Source organism: Mastomys coucha, unplaced genomic scaffold (assembly GCF_008632895.1).
Source record: "Mastomys coucha isolate ucsf_1 unplaced genomic scaffold, UCSF_Mcou_1 pScaffold19, whole genome shotgun sequence".
NCBI classification, from domain to species: Eukaryota; Metazoa; Chordata; class Mammalia; order Rodentia; family Muridae; genus Mastomys; species Mastomys coucha.
In genome coordinates this window covers 22,974,665-22,995,497 of record NW_022196901.1, presented here as the reverse complement: position 1 = coordinate 22,995,497, position 20,833 = coordinate 22,974,665, and the positions used below count along the sequence as shown (strand labels likewise).

General features: G+C 39.4%; 1 protein-coding gene across 6 annotated transcripts in view; it reads right to left on the bottom strand.

Annotated features, from left to right (window-relative positions):
- Nucleotides 1-20,833, bottom strand: part of Rbm33 (RNA binding motif protein 33) — a 101,260-nt gene that overhangs the window by 65,858 nt on the left and 14,569 nt on the right. For 3 of the 6 annotated variants that reach the window (XM_031380251.1, XM_031380252.1, XM_031380255.1), the window contains exons 4-6: nucleotides 13,397-13,473; nucleotides 11,114-11,426; nucleotides 7,901-8,020 (exon numbers count right to left, since the gene is read on the bottom strand). In XM_031380251.1, the coding sequence (XP_031236111.1) occupies nucleotides 7,901-8,020; nucleotides 11,114-11,426; nucleotides 13,397-13,473 (510 nt within the window). Of the gene's footprint in view, nucleotides 1-7,900; nucleotides 8,021-11,113; nucleotides 11,427-12,917; nucleotides 13,037-13,396; nucleotides 13,474-20,833 lie in introns of those variants that run through there. The other 3 variants (XM_031380253.1, XM_031380257.1, XM_031380254.1) reach the window with 2 other exon arrangements.

Sequence of the window (20,833 nt, the reverse complement as noted above, 5' to 3'; positions counted from 1 at the left end):
TAAATGTATAAACAATATCAATGAAAACCTTATAAATTCTGCAGCTTATATAAACATAACTCAATCCAATTTAAAGAAAAGGCGACTAAACTACATAAAGTGCAAAAGATTATATATACAGTGATAAGTTATCATTAGCCACCAGAAAAGCAAACAAAACCCACAATGATGCAGCCACTGAAGGGCTGAGGAAAGCAACTGACAGCAAATGAGGAGGAACAGTGAGGACTCTCAACCAGAGGAAGGGATACAATATCATCACTTGGGAAAAACATTTGTTAATCACCTGAACAAACAAAAAACCAACACATGCTAATCTACCTCAATTTTTCTACCAATACCTATATGGTTATATGGGTGTAGCTCATTTCAACATTCTGAGATTCTAAGTTCACACCATAGCAAACAAATCAAGGAGCAGGTAGACATTAAGATGAATTTCTAGTTTAGTTAGATGAGTAAGGTAGAAGAAACAGTAGTGCTAGCCGCAGCAAAGCCAAGCCTTGAGGAGGAGGGGAAGGAGGAAGAGGGAAAAGCTGCTTATTTACACTGGGTGTTAATATCAAGGTTTTTTTGTTGTTGTTGTTTTTTAATCATTTAAATGGACAATTTAATCATTTCATTTATAGAATTATTGCATATGAGACTACAGAGATGGCTCAGGGGTCAAAAGCATGCATTGCCTTTGCAGAGTTTGTTTCCCAGTACGCAAATTGTGCAGCTCACAAGCACCTGTAATTCCAGCTCCATGGAATCTGAATCCTTTGGCCTTCATGGTACTGAGTTCATATGCTCATACTCACACACAGACACATACATGTGCATGTACACACACACATGCACAATCTTAAAGAAAAGTAAAAAATTTTAAATGAATACTTGGCATGCCTCAAGAGCAGTGGGTCTCAACCTTCCTAATTTTGAGAACCGTTAATGTAGTTCTTCAAGTTGTGAGGACTCCCTGACCATAAAATTTTCATTGTTACTTCACAACTGTAATTTTACTCCTGTTATGCACTGTACTGTCAATGTTTTTGGAGACAGTGTTCTGCCAAAGGTGTGTCAACCCACAAGCTGAGAACTGCTGCTCTGGAGGTAGGTTTACTGCAAAGAACGTGGCTAACATTTCTTTTGTTGCTATTTTTAAAGATTTTCTTTCCAGTATAATTTATTTTTACTGACTAAAATAGAATTTTATTGAGTATTTTTACATCAATATTCATAAGGGAAATTGGTCTAAAGTTCTCTTTCGTTGTTGGGTCTTTGGTATCAGTGAAATTGTGAGTTCATAGAACGAGTTGGGTAGTATTCCTTCTGTTTCTATTTTGTGGAATAGTCTGAAGTGTATTGGTATTAGGTCTTCAAAGAAGGTCTGGTAGAATTCTGCACTAAACCCATCTGGTCCCGAGCTGGTTTTGGTTGGGAGACTTTTAATGACTGCTTCTACTTCTTTAGGGGTTATAGGACTGTTTAGATGGTTTATATGATCTTGATTTAACTCTGGTATTTGGTATTATCTATCTAGAAAATTGTCCATTTTATTCAGATTTTCCAGTTTTGTTGAGTATAGGCTTTTGTAGTAGGATCTAATGGTTTAATTTCCTCAGTTTCTGTTGTTATGTCTCCCTTTTCATTTCTGATTTTGTTAATTTGGATACTGTCTCTATGCCCTCTGGTTAGTATAGTCGGGCTAAGGGTTTAATCTATCTTGTTGATTTTCTCAAAGAACCAGCTCCTGGTTTGGTTGATTCTTTGTACAGTTGTTTTTATTTCTACTTGGTTGATTTCAGCCCTGAGTTTGATTATTTCGTGACCTCTACTCCTCTTGGGTCTATTTGCTTCTTTTTGTTCTAGAGCTTTCAGGTGTGCGGTCAAGCTGCTAGTGTACGCTCTCTCCAGTTTCTTTTTGGAGGCATTCAGAGCTGTAAGTTTTCTTCTTAGCACTACTTTCATTGTGTTGCATTAGTTTGGGTATGTTGTACCTTCATTTTCATTAAATTCTAAAAAGTCTTTAATTTCTTTCTATCTTGACCAACTTATCATTGAGTAGAGCATTGTTCAGCTTCCATGTGTATGTGGGCTGTGGTTTTTGTTGCTATTGAAGACCAGCCTTAATCTGTAGTGATGTGATAGGATGCATGGGATTATTTCAATCTTCTTGTTTCTGTTCAGGCCTGTTTTGTGACCAATTATAGGATCAATTTTAGAGAAGGTACGATGAGATGCTGAGAAGAATGTATATTCTTTTGTTTTAGGATTAAATGTTCTATAGATATATGTTAAAAGCATTGTGTCCATAACTTCTGTTAGTTTCACTGTGCTTCTGGTTAGTTTCTGTTTGCATGATCTGTCCATTGCTGAGTGGGGTGTTAAAGTCTCCCACTATTATTGTGTGCGGTGCAATGTGTGCTTTGAGCTTTTATGAATGTGGGTGCCCTTGAGTTTGGAACATAGAGGTCCAGAATTGAGAGTTCTTCCTGGTAGACTTGTCCTTTGGTGAGTATGTAGTGTCCTTCCTTATCCTTTTAAATAACGTTTGGTTGAAAGTAAATTTTATTCCATATTAGAATGACTACTTGTGCTTGTTTCTTGGGACCATTGGAAAATTGTTTTCCAGCCCTTTATTTACTCTGAGGTAGTGTTTGTCTTTGACACTGAGGTAACGTTTCCTCTACATAGCAAAATGCTGGGTCCTGTTTATGTATTCAGTCTGTTAGTCAATGTCTTTCTATTAGAGACTTGAGTCCATTGATGTTAAGAGATATTAAGGAATAGTGATTGTTGCTTCCTGTTATTTTTTTATGTTATCTTTATATGTTTGTGTGGCTATCTTCTTTGGGGTTTGTTGAAAGAAGATTACTTTCTTGCTATTTCTAGGGTGTAGTTTCCCTCCTGTGTTGGTGTTTTCCATCTATTATCCTTTGTAGGGTTAGATTTGTGGAAAGATATTGTGTAAATTTCATTTTGTCATAAGATACCTTGGTTTCTCTATCTATGTTAATTGAGAGTTTTGCTGGGTATAGTAGCCTGGGGGGCATTTGTGTTCTCTTAGGGTCTGTATGACATTTGCCCAGGATCTTCTAGTTTTCAGTCTCTGGTGAGAAGTCTGGTGTGATTCTAGTGAGTCTGCCTTTATATGTTATTTGACCGTTTTCCCTTACTGCTTTTAATATTCTTTCTTTCTTAGTTTTATGCATTTGATGTTTTGACTATTATTATGTGACAGGAGGAATTTCTTTTCTGGTCCAGTCTATTGGGAGTTCTGTAGGCTTCTTGTATGTTCATGGGCATCTCTTTCCTTAGGTTAGGGAAGTTTTCTTCTATAATTTTGTTTAAGATATTTACTGGCCCATTCCCTTGGGAGTCTTCACTCTCTTTTATACCGATTATCCTTATGTTTGGTCTTCTCATTGCATCCTGGATTTCCTGGATGTTTTGGATTAGAAGTTTTTTGCATTTTACATTTTCTTTCACTGCTGTGTCAATGTTTTCTATGGTATCTTCTGCACCTGAGATTCTCTCTTCCATCTCCTGTATTCTGTTGGTGATGCTTGAAACTATGACTGCTGATCTCTTTCCTAGGTTTTGTATCTCCAGGGTTGTCTCCCTTTGTGATTTCTTTATTGATTCTATTTCCATTTTTAGATCCTGGATGGCTTTGTTCAATTCCTTCACCTGTTTAGTTGTCTTTTCCTATAATTCTTTAAGAGATTTTTGTGTTTCCTCTTTAAAGGCTTCTACCTGTTTACCTGTGTTCTTCTGTATTTCTTTAAAGGGGTCATTTATATCCTTCTTAAAGCTCTCTATCAACATCATGAGATGTGATTTTAAATCAGTCTTGCTCTTCTAGTGAGTTGGAGTATCCACAGCTCCCTATGGTGGGAGACCTAGGTTCTGATGAAGCCAAGTAACCTTGGTTTCTGTTACTTATGTTCTTGCCTTTGCCTCTTGCCATCTAATTTTCTCACGTGATAGCTGGTCTTGCTATCTCTAACTGTGGCTTGTCCCTCCTGCAAGCCAGTGTATCAGTACTCCTGGGAGACTAGTTCTCTCTGGGAGGAATTTGTATATGGAGAGCTATGGCACAGGGTAAGCTCTGGGGTGTAGACAGAAACCAGAAGGATCCTGTCCCCCGCTGTTCCTTGGTTCCTGTGTCCTGATGGCTCGGTGAGGGTCCCTCTTGGGCCAGGAATTTGAACAGAAGTGGTGGTCTTACCTGTGCTCACAGATGTGTCGGCACTCCTGGGAGACTAGTTCTCTCCTGGCAGTATTTGGGTATGGAGCGCTGTGGTACAGAATCAGCTCAAGGCGCAGGAAACCCTAATATCAGGATCTTAAAAGACTATTCTAATCTTTTCTCTGACTGCTATGTGTAAAACTGGAGCATCTCCCTTAAGCTGAGTTTTACTTTTCTTTTTGCACCTTACTCTCACTCTTTGAAATAAATTAAAGAAGAAAAAATAAGACTAGTGTAAGAGACGCTTCACCCAGTTGTACAGGTGTAGAAGGTGTCTAATTAAGTGTTAATGTAAGGACTTTAAATGACTACTTTGATCTTTTCTCTGTGAGTGCTAGGTATAAACAGGAGCCGTTCTTCCCTTAAGCTAAATTTGATTTTTTTGAGAGGCTACAGAGATGGCTCAGCAGTTAAGGGGGGGCTGGAGAGATGGCTGTTCTTCCCAAGGTCCTGAGTTCAACTCCCAGCAATCTCATGGTGGCTCACAACCATCTATAACAGGATCTGATGTCCTCTTCTGGCATGCACATGTGCATGCAGATAGAATATTCATATTCATAAAATAAATAACTTTTTTTAAAAAGTTGAGCTTTCCTGGAGGGTTATGGTATTGTCCCTCATCAATAAGAATAAGGTAAGGTAGAAAGACAGGAAATTATGGGACAAAATTATGAAACAGAAAAGAAACCCTTCTCTGGTGTTTGGGTGAGATCTCTTGACAATGGAAAACCAAGTATTCTAACACAATTATCAAGATTCATTTTAAGGGCTGTCAACAGAAAGAACACAATATTCCTTTTATGAATAAATATTTTTTTAAACTATTGTTAAAATAACAATGAATCACTTTTAAGGGCCTGAATTTGGCATTACTCCTTTCCCAGATATTTTATGAAAATTAACTTTAGTTTACATGAAAACATTCTAACCCCAGTATGACCTCATGAGTTGAAATCCTATCAAAGCACTTCAGGAAGCACCCTATGATCTCATTTAAATTCCTTAGCACCTAGAAGAATTTACCGGTATCAGTGTATATAGCTTCTTTAAAGACTTATCATACAATGTGACCCATGCTGGGCGCAGTTTCTATCTTTTCTTTAGGACTCTTTCTTTTAACCCTGTGCAATCTATCTCTCTTTGTCCTCTCTGACTCTTCATGAACTATGTTCCATACTGACTTATCCTGAAATTATTTCTTGTGGTACAGCCAAAAATGCCAGCTTCACCTAACTGGAGGTCTCTGAAAAGACATCAGACTGCTGTAGGTAGCTGTGTAGAGTTGTGTAGAGCTTGCATCCCACAGCTGCTGGCAAAATGGTAAGCTGGATATATGCATGCATAAAAATTTAATCATTTAAGATGTAAATGACTAATTCACTGAATGTAAACTATTATAGTGTATGGGGGAGGGCTGGTATGGGGGTGTGCATCCAGAGGAGGCCACTGCATGTCTTCTATAAGTCCCTTCTTTATTCCCTTAAAGTAACCCAAAAATTACTATTTCTGCTAGGCTATCTGGCCAGTGAACATCAGGATCCACTTGTCTACAACACCCCAATGCCAGGGCTAAGAGAAAAAAACTGGTCACAACTAACTAACCTCACAGTCTTAAAACAATCAGTAAAGGATACTTTTCTTCATCCAAACTTTGGTTGTATTTAGATTTACAAACAAGCAGGGAGGAAGTGAGGGGAGAGTATATCACCTAGCTCTTCTCACTTAATTATCAGTCATTTCTTCCCATGCTGAACAACAAAAGAAAGGCTTGGGAGTCTATGGGGCCACTATGTGACTTAACAAAATTTTGACACTGTCAACATACACATGTTCTAGGGCTTTGAATCCATCTTAGATTATTTATATTATCCATTTAAACAGACTCATTAAAGTAGAAGTGCTGAGTCAAAGGATAGCATGCTTCAGTGCTGATGAGCCTGTCAAGGACAGTGAGGGTGTTGATTGGTAGAACCGGGCTAAGTCATGAGTCACCTCCCCAGCAGTGGCATTTCCCTGAGGCCCTGCTTGCCCAGGGCTCTGTGATCACATCCAGAGGGAACAGTACTTAAGGATGGATCCTTGCATGTGGAACCTCTATTCAAATGAATACAGACCTGTCATGGAAGACCCTTCTTTCAGGGTCATCAGGTACATAAGCACACCTAGGCAGAGATACTACAACAAAGAACAAGTAGTGGTGTGCTCACAAATATGCAGAAAACAAGAGAAATGGTGTTGTGACATTTCTACTACAGTTCCCTCAACAAAATAAGACTACATCTTCCAGTAGTCTTGGTTTTGCCAGTGTTAAAATTAATTTTAATTCTTACCTAATTGAATATATTTTCATGAGCTTATAGCTCATTTGCTTATCCCATGAGGACATATGATATATGCACAGAATTGTTTCCATGCCAACCTTTGACCACCTCCTTGGCAGCCTTACAACTGTTCTGCTCCCTGCTTTCAGGTCCTCTGATGTCTTTCTCAAGTGTCTTTGCAGGCCCCACTAAGCTGGGTCATCAGTGCGCTAGGTAGAATGACACTGAACACTTTAGGCAACCAGGCGGCCTGTCCAGAGTCTTCTTCAACTTTGCCATCGTTCCCTGGATTAGACGCCTTCTTCTACACCTATACAAATGGGGTGAAGAGTCTCTTACACTAGTCTTATTTTTTCTCTATGTTTTTAATGTATTTCAAAGAGACACAAAGTACAGAAAGAAATCTCAAATTCAGCTTAGAAAGGCTTCTGTTTTACACGTACCCTTACAGAGTGCTAGGTGGCTTTGGTAGCTATATTCTCTAGCAAGCAGGAAAAAACATTAAGGAAACTATTAGAGGAAGAAAAATGTTAGGTTTTAACATTTTATCCCATGGATAAGAAGGTTTTATGGCCTGTTACAGACCTAGCCACAGTAGCTACCAGTTCTCAGTGAGACAGGAGCTCAGAATTACCAGGGCACTCTTCTTTCAAATGTCATTCTTCTACACAGCCTCAGACATGGGCCATCCCCGACAGGACCTTTTGCTCCTCATGTCTGAGCCTCTCTCCTGGGAGCGATCACTTTCTGCTGTGCCAACAGTAATTTTCAGTACCTTCCTTCCTACACTAAACTGCAAAAGTCCCCTTGGAGGCAGAAACCCACATCATCAATGTTTCAGCGCTTAAGACAGAACCTAAACAGGTAACTTTGGATTGTTTCTTGAATAATGGTGCAAATTAGCCAAAATTAACTAATTAAAATAATTATAGCACTGATTTCAAAGCAGTGACATTTTTAAAAATCAGCTCTGTGTCAGCCTGATGACTGAGATCAACCCCTCAAAACAAGCTGCCTCATGTGTGTGCCATGTACAGATACTTGCAAGCAAGCAAGCAAACACACACACACACACACACACACACACACACACACACACACCATACACATGTAATAATAAAAAGAAACAAATAAATAAGCACTACCACTGCAGAGCACACACTTCTAGGCCCCAGGCACCAGAACTCACTTCTCTAGGCCCCAGGCTTGGGCTTCTACTACAATGCACACAGTTCAGAGATGCATAGACTTTTCACTAACATTTAAAAAAAAAAAAAAATAGGTTCTCATTTTGAATCTGGAAGAAAAGAAACTCAGGAAACTATAGAAGTTGAACAAGTACCTCATGGGTCTCAGAAGCAACCTGGGAATCAGTAATCTCATCTAAGTCATCTTCAGCCTCACAGTCTTCCCGCACTTGCAGCCCTTGTTGCCCACCATAAGCCTGCAAGTATTCTTCATCCTAACGGCCATTAAAGAGAAGAAACATTTTTCTCACAAAGCTTTTGGTTGTTTCAACCACTTTTCATGTACGATTCATGCAGAGTTATTTGAACACATTCTACTATGGGGATGCACTAACAGAGCAAAAAGCAAAGGAGCTTCCTCTGCACAGTCATGCAAACCTAGCATACATGCTGCTCCAGCGATGAGAGCAACAATGGCTCAGCTTCAGGGCCAAGCCCTGGCTGAGCAGCTCTCACATCTACCCAAAGGAAAAGAGCCTTACAAAACCCAGGCGTGTGTGCTCTCTGAGGAGTTGGCCGTAGCAGGAGCTGGTCTCTATGCCCCTTACCAACCTAAGGCCAACAGTAAAATTGGGAGTGAGACGGTTTGACAAAGTGTTTTTCACACATCCCACTACAGTGGATTCTTCATCAAGCCTTTCTTTCTCTTGGGTGAGGTTTTGGATGAAATGGAAAGGGCTTATCAGTAGGCAAGCTTGTCCCTTCTAAGTTCAGGCAAGGTAGAAGACAAGGTGACGAGAGAACACAACACTGACAAAGAAAGCAGACTGACACTGGCATTTCCTACAAGTACTGAGGTGGGGAGAACTGACCCTCCTGCTTCTCAAGATGATCCTGAGAATGCATTCCATTTTGCACAAAAGCTGTCAGCATCCCATCAAAGCAACACTGCAGCCAAATCCACAATGGAACAGTCTACTACTCTTCACACAAATGGTAAATTTGAACATGATTTTAAAATAATGTTTTATGAAATCTCATTTGATACTAACTTCGCAGTGAATATACTTTAATGTCACCAACAAATACTATTCTGTTGACTACTGAGCAATAGTTCTTGCTGCTACCAGAGTACAGATGGTAAAGTGCAATCACACTCATCAACAATGGTGCTTGCAAAATTCACTTAATAGTGCTAAGCAGTCTCTCATCATCCCTGGGATCTTCCATTCTTCACATGTGGCAGTACCCCTTCCAGCTACAAAGTGTGGTCTTATGGATTCTATAGCCAGTTCTGCACCAAATGCATGGTTTTGGGGGTAGGCTCTCATAGAAAGCCAATGCTTATGGGGTCACATTTCAGAATTCATTCTGGCTTTGGATGAGCAGGTCAACAAATACTGACTAGGACAAGAAACCAGTTTAAACTCATTAAACTACATGCCTGTAGGGTGCATGGGGACACAATCTATTCATGTGTTTATCGGTCTAATGGCAATATGCACATGAGGGATAGTCTGAGACAAGATCGAAGCTGCTTGACAAAAGCAAAGCACTCCACAGCTGAATTCTGATTTATTCCCACCCAGAGCAGTCTGTGGTGTCCATGGAGAGAGAAGATGATAGCTTTAGCTCCAACACCAGACATAGTAAAGCAGGCTGCTGCTGCTCAGAGAACGCTCAGGTATATAATACTAGCACACTTAGAATTTCTAAATGAAACTTTAAAGTTTCTGAGGGATTTTTTTTTTTAATTCTGAAAAAAAGTATTTCATTTTCATGTTAACAATTCTATAAGAGTTTCAATTTAAATATTTTATTCTGAGTACCTGAATCTTGGAACACAAAATGCTAAATTATTTAAATGGATTTTGTATTATTCCTGGGACTTTATGTGGTCCTAAGTGGAACATAGATATACAGAAGAGGAAATTTTCTTACTGACTACAAGTTGTCTCTTTACAAGTCCTGAAGAACTGTGTAAGTGGCTGGGCAAACTCACCGTATCCACACTTTCCACTCTGTGAGTACTCCCTCTATTCTATGCTTTTTATGGTTCAACAACAGTTACTGTGAATTACAATTAGTAAAGATGTGCTGACTATTTAAAGAGTGGAGGACCAAAGAAATAAACAGCTAATGTTACAAATGAATAGTAATAGTCAAACACTAGAAGAAAACAGCACATTTTCGAAAAACTTTGGATTAACCAAGCAGTTTAAATTAGAGTGTCTCACATAAGCAAGCAGTATCAGAAGACACTATCTACCGAAGGGCTGATTACTAAAACACATCATTACAGGACCACAGACAGCAGGCTCCATGATGCTGTTTCATGACTCTACTGATCACAAACTACACACACTTTCAGAAGAACAAGCCTCAACTTCCTGAGACACCAAAGCCCAGTCATGACTGAACTAAGTATTTTCAGGCTCTGTATCATCAACCCCTAGTAAAGCAGGCTGTTATATTACATAAAAGAGCAAGACTTGTTAGCTGTTGACCAATGTCCTCAAATGTAAGCACACAGAAAATGATAGCACCACAGTCCAGGATGCTACTCCACCAACAAGGCTTCTACACACCTCTTGTCCACTCTGCCTATACACGGAACACCAATGAAATCAAACACTTAGGCACTGCACAAGGCAGTAATAACATCTTTCCAGCATGAATGTCATCGGGTGCTTTTTTAAAACACAAACCTCTTCTGAAAATATACCATTATGACAAATGACTAATCTGCCAACAGTAACCAATCCTTTCCTGGTGTTTAATAAAAATAAACACTACCTACTAAAGAAATCTTTCTGAAATGAAGACCAGCACCATCTCTGCTTGTTGATTACAGATAGATAACAAATTATATTTGACATTTTCTAAACTAACCTCAACCTCTTTATTCATGTTTAGACAGTTCTCAGTATGAAAGGGATGAATGAAGACAGGACATCAATCACTGTGGAATATTAGCACCTTAAAGATGTCTTTAACAGGTCAATAATCTTTTCACCTTAGAAGGACTTTATCAGATCTTGTCTAAAGCCTGGATAAAAGCTCTGCATTAAGTACTTCTAACATTGACAGTGTGCCTCCACCACACAAAGCTGTTTTCTTCCTTAGGGTGCAATCCTCAAGGTCAAAATTCTTTGCAGCTTTCCCAAATGACAAAGGAGCATTACCAGTGGCCAAACAAGCTGTCAACACAAACTTTGTCATAGCTCTGATAAAGAAACTGGCAGGCAGTGATAATAAGGTCTAATTTCTCCCCGTCCCACGGGAGGTAAATAGATTTCAAATCAGTCTAGAAACCGTTGTGCAGGAAGCCATGTTATCTTTGGCCATTCAAAAGAGAAAAGACTCACTGTAAATTCATCTAAAGGTTCATTGATTTCGATGTCCAGCACTTCATCACTGTACAGCTGCTCCTCCTCTGGCTCATCCCCATATTCTATTTGGTCTTCTGTCAACTCTGCGTCATGGCCTTCATACTGTCCTTCCTCTGGGTACTCTTGAGTATACATTTCTTGTTCCTCAGGTTTGTGGTAGGCTAGCTCATCATCTCCTTGTTCATATTCAGATTCCTGTTCTCCAGATTGGTCATTGGTGTTGTCAGACAGCTCAAATGATGTAACTATGCCAGAGGTGGTATTCAGACTGATAGTGACACCCTGAGAACTAGATGACAAAATACAATGAAAGATACACTGAGAGGAGGCTCAAAGCTGCATCATTACCTAAATGAGTTATGAGACTTAATCATAGGTAACAAATTATCCCATTGGGTGAGTACACTTTAAAAATCTGTAAAATACAATTGCACTAGATTCCAAGTAACCTAGGGCCACTGACCCACAATGCAGACAGCATCTCCACTTGTCAGCTCTGTTATCTAACTAAAAAATGAAGTCAGCCAGATGAAGAAGCTGGTCTGGCTTATAAACATCCAAGGCTAAAACTTTGCATTTCCATCTACTTTTATAAAATGAAACAGATAAGACTCTGGTTGAACTGCTAACAGAAAACAAGTATAATACTCTAAACTCAGAAATAGCATAGAATTGTTTTTAAGATTCATTTACATTTATCTTTGGTATGTTTGATTTGGTATGTGTACTGCATGTATGCCTGGTTCCCACAGGCCAGAAGAGAGAACAGGATCCCCCAAAACTGAAATTACAGGTGATTGTAATTACAGATACAGATGCTGGAAAACAAATGGAGAATCCTCTGAAAGAACACTAAATGCTCTTAATTGCTGAGCCATTTCTCCAGTAACCAGAGTTAGAATGGTAAAAACAATTTGGTTTCCCCCCATCCCCCGAAAAAAAGTATGATGTAAATTATAAGCTCTTCTTTAGAAAATCAAAACATTAAATTTTTATCTTTGTAAAAGTACATCTCAACATTCAAATAAGTGCTAGTCAGAAATATATTTTTAAAAAATAACTGATACACCACCAGCTGTGGTAGCTCATCTATAATGCCAGCACTCAGGATACTGACACAGGAGGACTGACATGAGTAAGAGCAGCCTACACTACAATATGATCCTTGTCTCAAAAACTAATCTCAACAAACTAGCAATTTCTTCATAAGAAAGCAAAGGATCTTAAAGCCACAAAACCCATATTATACGTAATTGTTATCACTACCTACTAAAGTACAAACATTTCAAAGTAAGAGTTCAAGTGTAGGGGATGGAGATAGGGCTCAGCTGTTAAGAACACTGGTTTGTTCTTCCAGAGGACCCAAGTTCTAGTCCCAGAACTTGATTGCACTCAACCACCTGTACCTCCAGTTTCAGAGGTTCTGATACCCTCTTCTAGTCTCAGAAGACACACAAGTGCTACACAGACATGCATTCAGACAAAATTTTTTAATTAAATTAAATATATGTACTTAGACACACACACACACACACACACACACACTAACGCGAGATTTCAGATTCAAGACCACAAAGTAAATCTGTGCTCACAGCAAGTAGCCTATACAGCAAAAATGAGCACACCATAGACTTCAAACATCTGGCCAAATTCCAAAGATACATTTCAAGGCCAACTTCACTCAAAAGACCTAAATACAAAATTCATGATATCAAAGAAGAGAATTGCCAAATGCATCTTGCTAGTAGAATAATTTAAAAGTATACTTTTAGTCACAAACCATGTGAAAAAACAGGTTTCAAATCTATGGCCTTCATATGATGTATCTGCAATCACATTTATAACCCAGAAGGAAGTGTCTATTTTTCCCATGTTTCCTCCTAAAACAGAAAAATGAGTATTTCTAAGTACTTCTCCAGAGTAGTATCAATTAAAAACTGTCTGAAAAGGAAAACAAAAACAGCAACATCAAACTGCAGTCGCCTGCATCAAGTCAGAGAACACTACACTCCAGCAGCCAGCACTGAGCTTTCACAACCTTCTCTGAAAGGCATACGTAACTTTAAGCCAATGACCTATTTATGGGAGCAATCTATATGGCTACCACATCAGAAGACAATAATATCTTATTAAAAATTTAATTGTATGTTAGAAGTCCAATAACACATTATTCAATTATTCATTATAATTACAAAATATATAAACAATTTTCATCAATTCAATTAACTATGGTCCAATTTTAATAAGTTAATTGAGTACCTGAAGTTCCCTTCATCTTCATTGTCACTCTGTAAGAGATCATCATTCAGCTCTTCATCTGACAAATCCGACTGATTCTAATTAAAAGAAGAGATCTAGTTAATTTATGTCAGTTACCAAGCACAAGCTTACCCTGAGAGGGTTCTTTCTAACTTCCTACTGCTCCACCTCTTGCCATCCAGGTTTGCTCAGTCTGGCATTGCGACAGAGAATCTGGAAAGCCCACAGACAACCAACTGGCTAACCCCTGAGAAATTTCTAATGCCACAGACAAGTAAATACCAAGCAAGCATAATGGTCACATTTATTATAATTCTAGCACAAATGAAAAAGGTTAAGTAAGACATCCCTGGAAGGGAAACTGTTGACAACTTTTTCTTAACCAAAAATTGGCTGCCTTGCCAGGCACAATGATATGTCTGTCTTTAATCCCAGCATGTGGAGGCAAAGGCAGACATAGCTCTGTAAATTGAAGGTCAGCTTCAAAAAAGAATGGTAACCTTAAAATGACTAACAGTGACAGAAACAAAAATCTGAAGTTTTTAAACAAGACAAGAGATACAAATCTGATACAAGCTGTTTTTTAAGGTCACTGGATCATAATTAAACCAATTAGAAAGATAACTTTGGCTTTCCCAAATAGATGGCATGAAAATGTTGTCACCCATCTCTTTAGTATGTAGAGGCATCAGAGTGATCTGCTAGAGTTCTAAATTCTAGGCTGGGTTAAACATGTCTCAATATTCTAGACAGAGGGGTGGTTCAACTTACTTCCTCTACTAAAAGTATTCCAAAGACTAAAAGAGGCATATCCTTCCAATGGGAAGACACACACACACACACACACACACACACACACACACACACACAACTTTAAGAAAGAAAAACTGACTTAATTTTTTACTTCTTAAATAAAACAATAAGTATCTGAAATCTACAACTTGTAAAAATGGTTAAACAACTGTATTTTTTATTACAGTACTTCCAATAGTCAATAATAATTCTAGGAAAATATACTAGCTCAAAAAACCTTATCTATCTCAACAAATAAGCTACCCAAAGCTATGCTTCCAACACAGCAGGATATAGAGCTATAATAAACAGATCTAAAACAAATTTGCTTCAGTGATATAACCAGCCATCCAAACAGTCAAGAAAACAGTCAGGCGCAAAGGCCCCAAACAAGGACCACAGAGTGGCAGCAAGCACTTACAAAATCCTTTACGCCATCTTTCCAAGAAAAAATTCCCCTCCAAAACTCCTAAGAATTAGGACTTTCAATAGGGAGCAGAGTTTTTAAAATGAGGACAAAAGGGTCCTCAAACACTGACACTTATGACAGAGATCCTGTCTTAAGGGTTTTACTGCTGTGAACAGACACCATGACCAAGGTTACTCTAATAAAGGACATTTAATTGGGGCTGGCTTACAAGTTCGGAGGTTCAGTCCATTAATATCAAGGTGGGAGTATGGCAGCATCCAGGCAGGCACTCTACATCTTGTTTCATTACCATCAGTCACACTGAAAAGATTCTTTTTTTAAAAGCAGGATCACACCTTTGGAATTTAAGATAAGGGACACACAGATTGCTACTAGGAACAAAAGCTAATCAAACATTTCTGGGGCTGGAGAGATGGCTCAGCAGTTAAGAGCTCTTCCAGGGGTCCTGAGTTCAATCCTCAGAAACCACATGGTGGCTCACTACCAGCTGCAATGAGATCTGATGCCCTCTCTGGTGTGTCTGAAGACAACTACAGTGTATTGCCTACACATATACATAAAATAAATCTTTAAAAAAGAAAAAGAAAAAAAAGAAAGAAAAGCATTTCCAGGATGCAACTTGGCAATATAAAGAATCTTGAAATGCTCCTGTCCTAAGTCCAGGCATATCTGAAGTGCCCTTCAAAATAGCCTAGGCAGTTAGAGTAAGTAAAGTTGAAGCAAGATTACCTGTAACTAAGCACTGATGGTGCTAGATAAAGCCCCACCAGAACAAATTCAACCATTCTCTCTTCTTCCCTGCACCCTTTTGTTTCCACTGAAGAGTAGGATATAAATACATACCTTGGAGTAACTACAGAAACAAACAAAGTAAATGTGATTGTGGTAAAAGGAAAGTGCTAGAAGGGAATGGTAGGACACAGGTGCTATGAAGAGAAAAATGAGAACAGAGGGGACAACTTTATTTGGGGAGAGGAGAAGATCAAAAGAGGATGACTGAAAATGCCATAGGGAAATACATTATTTCATGGTAACCTAAAAAGATACACATATTGCTGGGCATGGTAGAAGTAGAGGCAGGCTCTTTTAGTTAGAGACCAACCTGATCCACATAGTGAGTTCCAAGACAATCAGGGCTATATAAAGAAACCCTGTCTAGCCAGGCAGTGGTGCCGCATGCCTTTAATCCCAGAACTTGGGAGGCAGATGCAGGCGGATTTCTGAGTTCGAGGCCAGCTTGGTCTACCAGTACAGCCAGGGCTATACAGAGAAACCCTGTCTTGAACCCCCTCCCCCCAAAAAAGGAAACCCTGTCTCAAAAAGCAAAACAAAACAAAACAAAAAGCATACACATACACACACACACACACACACACACACACACATATACATGTATATATATATATATATAGTAACCATGCATATACATATATAAAGAATTTGAATAAAATTACTCCCCTGGGGTGATAATGCCCCCTCAAGTATCATGGACTATCTAACCCCTCTTTGAGCTGTTGGTCAGGGGCATCCAAAGAGATTCCTCAAACAATAAATGCAGGTGCCATCACCTTTGATTGCCTCCTAAAACTTAAAGATAAGAAAGACCCTATTGCTAAAAACATTATACACTGACAGAGAGAACTAGAAGGAATCAAGCTAGGACTGACCTGGAAGCTCCCTCCCTGAGAAATAGCTTTCATGGTATCTAAAGATGCTATATAAGCTGCCAAGAAAGAAAAGTAATTAAAAGTTCTACCCAGCTGTTAAGCCTACAAATTACAACAGTGACCAGCATGGCATGATACAGCCAAGTTGCAATAGTGGCTTATATCTCCAGGGTAACCAACAACCAACTAATTAGACTTAAAGCCTACTTAACTGGAAAAAACTCATGTATGAAAACTGTTCAACTAAGCCAGACAATGGTGGCGCACACCTTTAGTCCCAGCACTTGGGAGGCAGAGGCGGACGAATTTCTGAGTTCGAGGCCAGCCTTGTCTACAAAGTGAGTTCCAGGACAGCCAAGGCATACAGAGGAAACCCTATCTCAAAAAAAAGAAAGAGAGAGAGAGAGAGAGAGGAGAGAGAGAGAGAGAGAGAGAGAGAGAGAGAGAGAGAGAGAGAGAGAGAGAGAGAGAGAGAGAAGAAAAGAAAACTGTCCAACTAGCTAATTAGTCTGTAGTTGGTGAGGTAATGGACCCTAGAGGAAGATCTACTACTGCCACTTTCCTAGACCAGTGTGTCTCAGTTAGGCTTTCTATTGCTGTGATGAAACGACATTACCAAAAAGCAAGTTGAAGAGAAAAGGGTTTATTTGGCTTATACTTCCACATCATAGTCCATCATTGAAAGGAGTCACGGGGACTCAAATAGGGCTAGAACCTGGAGGCAGGAGATGATACAAAGGTCATAAAGGAATACTGCTTACTGGCTTGCTCAGCCTGCTTTCTTTAGAACTCAGGACCACTAGCCAAGGGATGGCACCATCCACAATGGGCTTGGCCTTCTCCATTCAATCACTAATTAAGAAAATGCCTTACAGCTGCATCTTATGGAGGTATTTTTCTCAATTAAGGTTCCCTCCTTTCAGATACCTCTAGTTTGTGTTGACCCAAGACCAACCAGCACATAGTGTAATCCCAACTTCATCCAAAAAAAAACAAAAAAAAACCTACCCTTCTATTCACAAGTAAGTGTAGCTCTCACCCTTCACCAAAAAGCTTCTTTTGTAAAGACCATTACAGAACTCTACAACTGGTCAATATGTAGAAAACAACTGAATGTGGGGTACCCATCCCCAGCAGATACATTTACTATACAACCCCTACACCAAAGGTTCAGGAAACATCTGGGATGCAGGCGTAATATTATTGTGCACTGAATAATACAAGATTATCCTTGTATTATTCAAATGCTGGTTTCTATGCCCACATATCTGGTTACAAAACACTGCTCCTCAATTATTCCAGCTGGTAAATAAAGAAGCCAATGACTGGGCAGGGGGGAGAATAGAGCTGGACTTCCTCCGAGCCAGGGAAGAAGGGAAACAGAGGAAGGGAGAAATAAATCCCCATGGGGACAGAGTCCAGGAGAAACCATGAGGAAACACCTGGAACCCAGAGAGCCAAATCAGAACTGAAATGCAAGTATAACTGGGATTTTGACTAGGAAGTAGCCACATTAGCTTAGAGGATTAAAATATCGTAATACTGCTCATTTGTTGTACCCTTAAAGCTTGTTAAGTAAATGTAATTCAAATATTTGGGAGCCAGCTGGGTTAAGAGAAAAACTTCAAAAACATTTATAAATAGCCATTAACACTGGGAAGAGAGGGTAAGAAGACTGTAAGAGCCAGTAGACCAGGACATTAATGATGAGACAGCATCTCATACATACATGCATGCACGCACACACCTACGTATGTATGTATGTATACGTATGTATGCATCAGGGAGTTGCACCATGAATTCTTAACAGTATGGTCATCTAAGTAACATCTGTACAATGACAACAGCTGATAACCCAATATGGACAGGAGAAATCTTACAAGGCCCCATACTAGAAACAAGGGCAAAGGCTGCTAAGGATGAAAAAAGAAAGAAATCAAGGGATAAGCTCTCCAGATAGGTTACCTAATCACAAGTGCCTTAAACTCATGCATATAAGCTATACGGACTCAGTGGGTTATTTAGATGTGTGTGTGTGTGTGTGTTTATAATAATAATTAAAAAAAGAATCCCAGAGTAAATAAGATACCGGAAAAGTGGAAAGGAAAAGGGATAGGGTGGGGTAGGAATACAGTACTCACATACAAAATTCTCAAGAACACTTTTTAAAATATGTTAGCATTTTTAAAGTTGCTATGATTTAGACACTGCTTAACTAGTCCCTGGATTCATGTGTTGAAATGGGAAGAGTTGTATCACCCCCAAACTAGGGAACACATAGCTAATGATCAACAGAAGCAGAACTGGGAGACACACACACACACACACACACACACATGATGGGACAAACAGAATGGGCAGACTGACTGACTTTCAGTCACATTCTAAGTCACATTCAATTCCTACAGAAAATGCTAAAGCCTAAGAGTTATAGACAGAGCAGCAGAAGGACGGGGAATGAATCCACAGCCCAAGACCATTAAACTGTCTGAAAGTCTTAACTGAATATGTAATGAACTTTAGTATGAACAATGTGAACCTTAACAATTTTAAGACTTGAAAAATGAAATATAAAGAATTCATTGAGGACCTAGGGAGAAGACTCGATGAAGTGCTTGCCACACAAGCATAACAACCTAAGTTCAATTCCCAGCACCATGAACCTAGAACTCCATCACTAAAGAGCTCAAGACAGACGATCCCTTAGGCTCGCTGACTAGCCAGTTTAGCCAAAATGGTGAGCTCCAGGTTAAGTAAGGAAACCTATCTCAAAAAAATAAAGCTACAAGCAATTGAACAAGACATGTAGCAGCAGCCTTTGACCTCCACATGCACACATGAACATACATAAGCACAGACATGCATGTACATAACCTCTCTCTCATACATAAACATTTGCACACTTACAAATATCATTAATGCTTAATATTAAGCATATGATAATACTAAGTGTGATAGTTTGTATATGCTTGGCCCAGGGAGTAGCACTATTAGAAGGTGTGACGGTGTAGCCCTATTGGAGTAGATGTGGCTTTGGAGTAAGTGTGTCACTGTGGGTGTGGGCTTTAAGACTCTCATCCTAGCTGCCTAGAAGCCAGTATTCTGCTAGCAGCCTTCAGATGAAGATGTAGAAGTCTCAGTTCCTCCTGCACCATGCCTGCTTGGATGCTGCCATGTTCCTGCTTTGATAATGGACTGAACCTCTGAACCCATAAGCCAGCCTCAATTAAATGTTGTTGTCATTTATAAGACTCGCCTTGGTCATGGTGTCTGTTTACAGCAGTAGAACCCTAAGACACTATGTGAAAACAGAAAATGTTTCTAAACTATTTAATAAACCAAAAAATGCTAATTCACTTCAGGGGGACTGGGGAGGTGGCTCAGTTAATAGAGCACTCACCAATCAAGGGTTAGAATTCAGATTCCCAGCACCTATGCAAAAACTTGGTGGACATAATGGTCCAGTGTGACTGGAGAGCTCAGCAAATGGAGGCAGATTCCCTGGGGCGAGCTGACTACCTAGACTAGAGACTTTGCTTCAATAAATAAAGAGAAGAGTGACTAAGAGAGATGCAGAAGTTAACCTGACCTCCACATCAATATACATGAACCTGCAAGTACACATACCACTTGCCCACAAAAAGAAAAAGAAAAAAAAGAAAAAGAGAAAGAGAAGGAGAAAGAGAAAGAGAAAAAGAAAATTCTTGAAGCTGGAGAGATGGCTCAGTGGTTAAGAGCACTGATTGCTCTTCCAGAGGTCCTGAGTTCAAATCCCAGCAACCACATGGTAGGTCACAACCATCCATAATGAGATCTGACACCCTTTTCTGGTGCATCTGTAGACAGTTACAGTGTACTTACATATAATAAATAAATATATTTTAAAAAAAAAGAAAATTCTCACTTTCATCTCTTGCTTCACCGTTCTTTTTTTTTTTATTTCCAAGACAGGGTTTCTCTGTATAGACCTGGCTGTCCTAGAACTCACTCTGTAGCCCAGGCTGAACTCAGAAATCCTCCTGCCTCTGCCTCCCAAGTGCTGGGATTAAAGGTGTGCGCCACCACCGCCCAGCTTTTTTACATGATTTCATAAAACAGATTGGAAGTGTGTGATAGACAAACACACATATTAAAGATAATGCTTCAAAGGTGCTTAATCAAAAGGTCTAGGAAAGTTTCCATGAGAATTTCTAACTATATGCAGACTTGTTTCATGCTATAGTTTGGCAAAGTCGCCTTTAGACTGTCAGTGAGTATTCGCAGTGTAAAGAATCACACCTATAAATGTCTCATTCCTTTAAGGCATGTTTTATACTGTTATCCTGATTCTGATTCCTGCATTGGACATAGCAGGAACTAACAGACATGCTCTCCATGGTAATATCCAAAGCATCTACTACTCAGCAGCTATTCTGCTGGGCTAGAGGAGTAATCCCAGGGCAGAGCACATGCCGAGCATCTGTGAGGCTCTGGGTCAATCTACAGCAACAAAACAATCACTCCATTTACAAACTTCTGGTCCATGCTCAGCTTTCTAAAAATCTACCC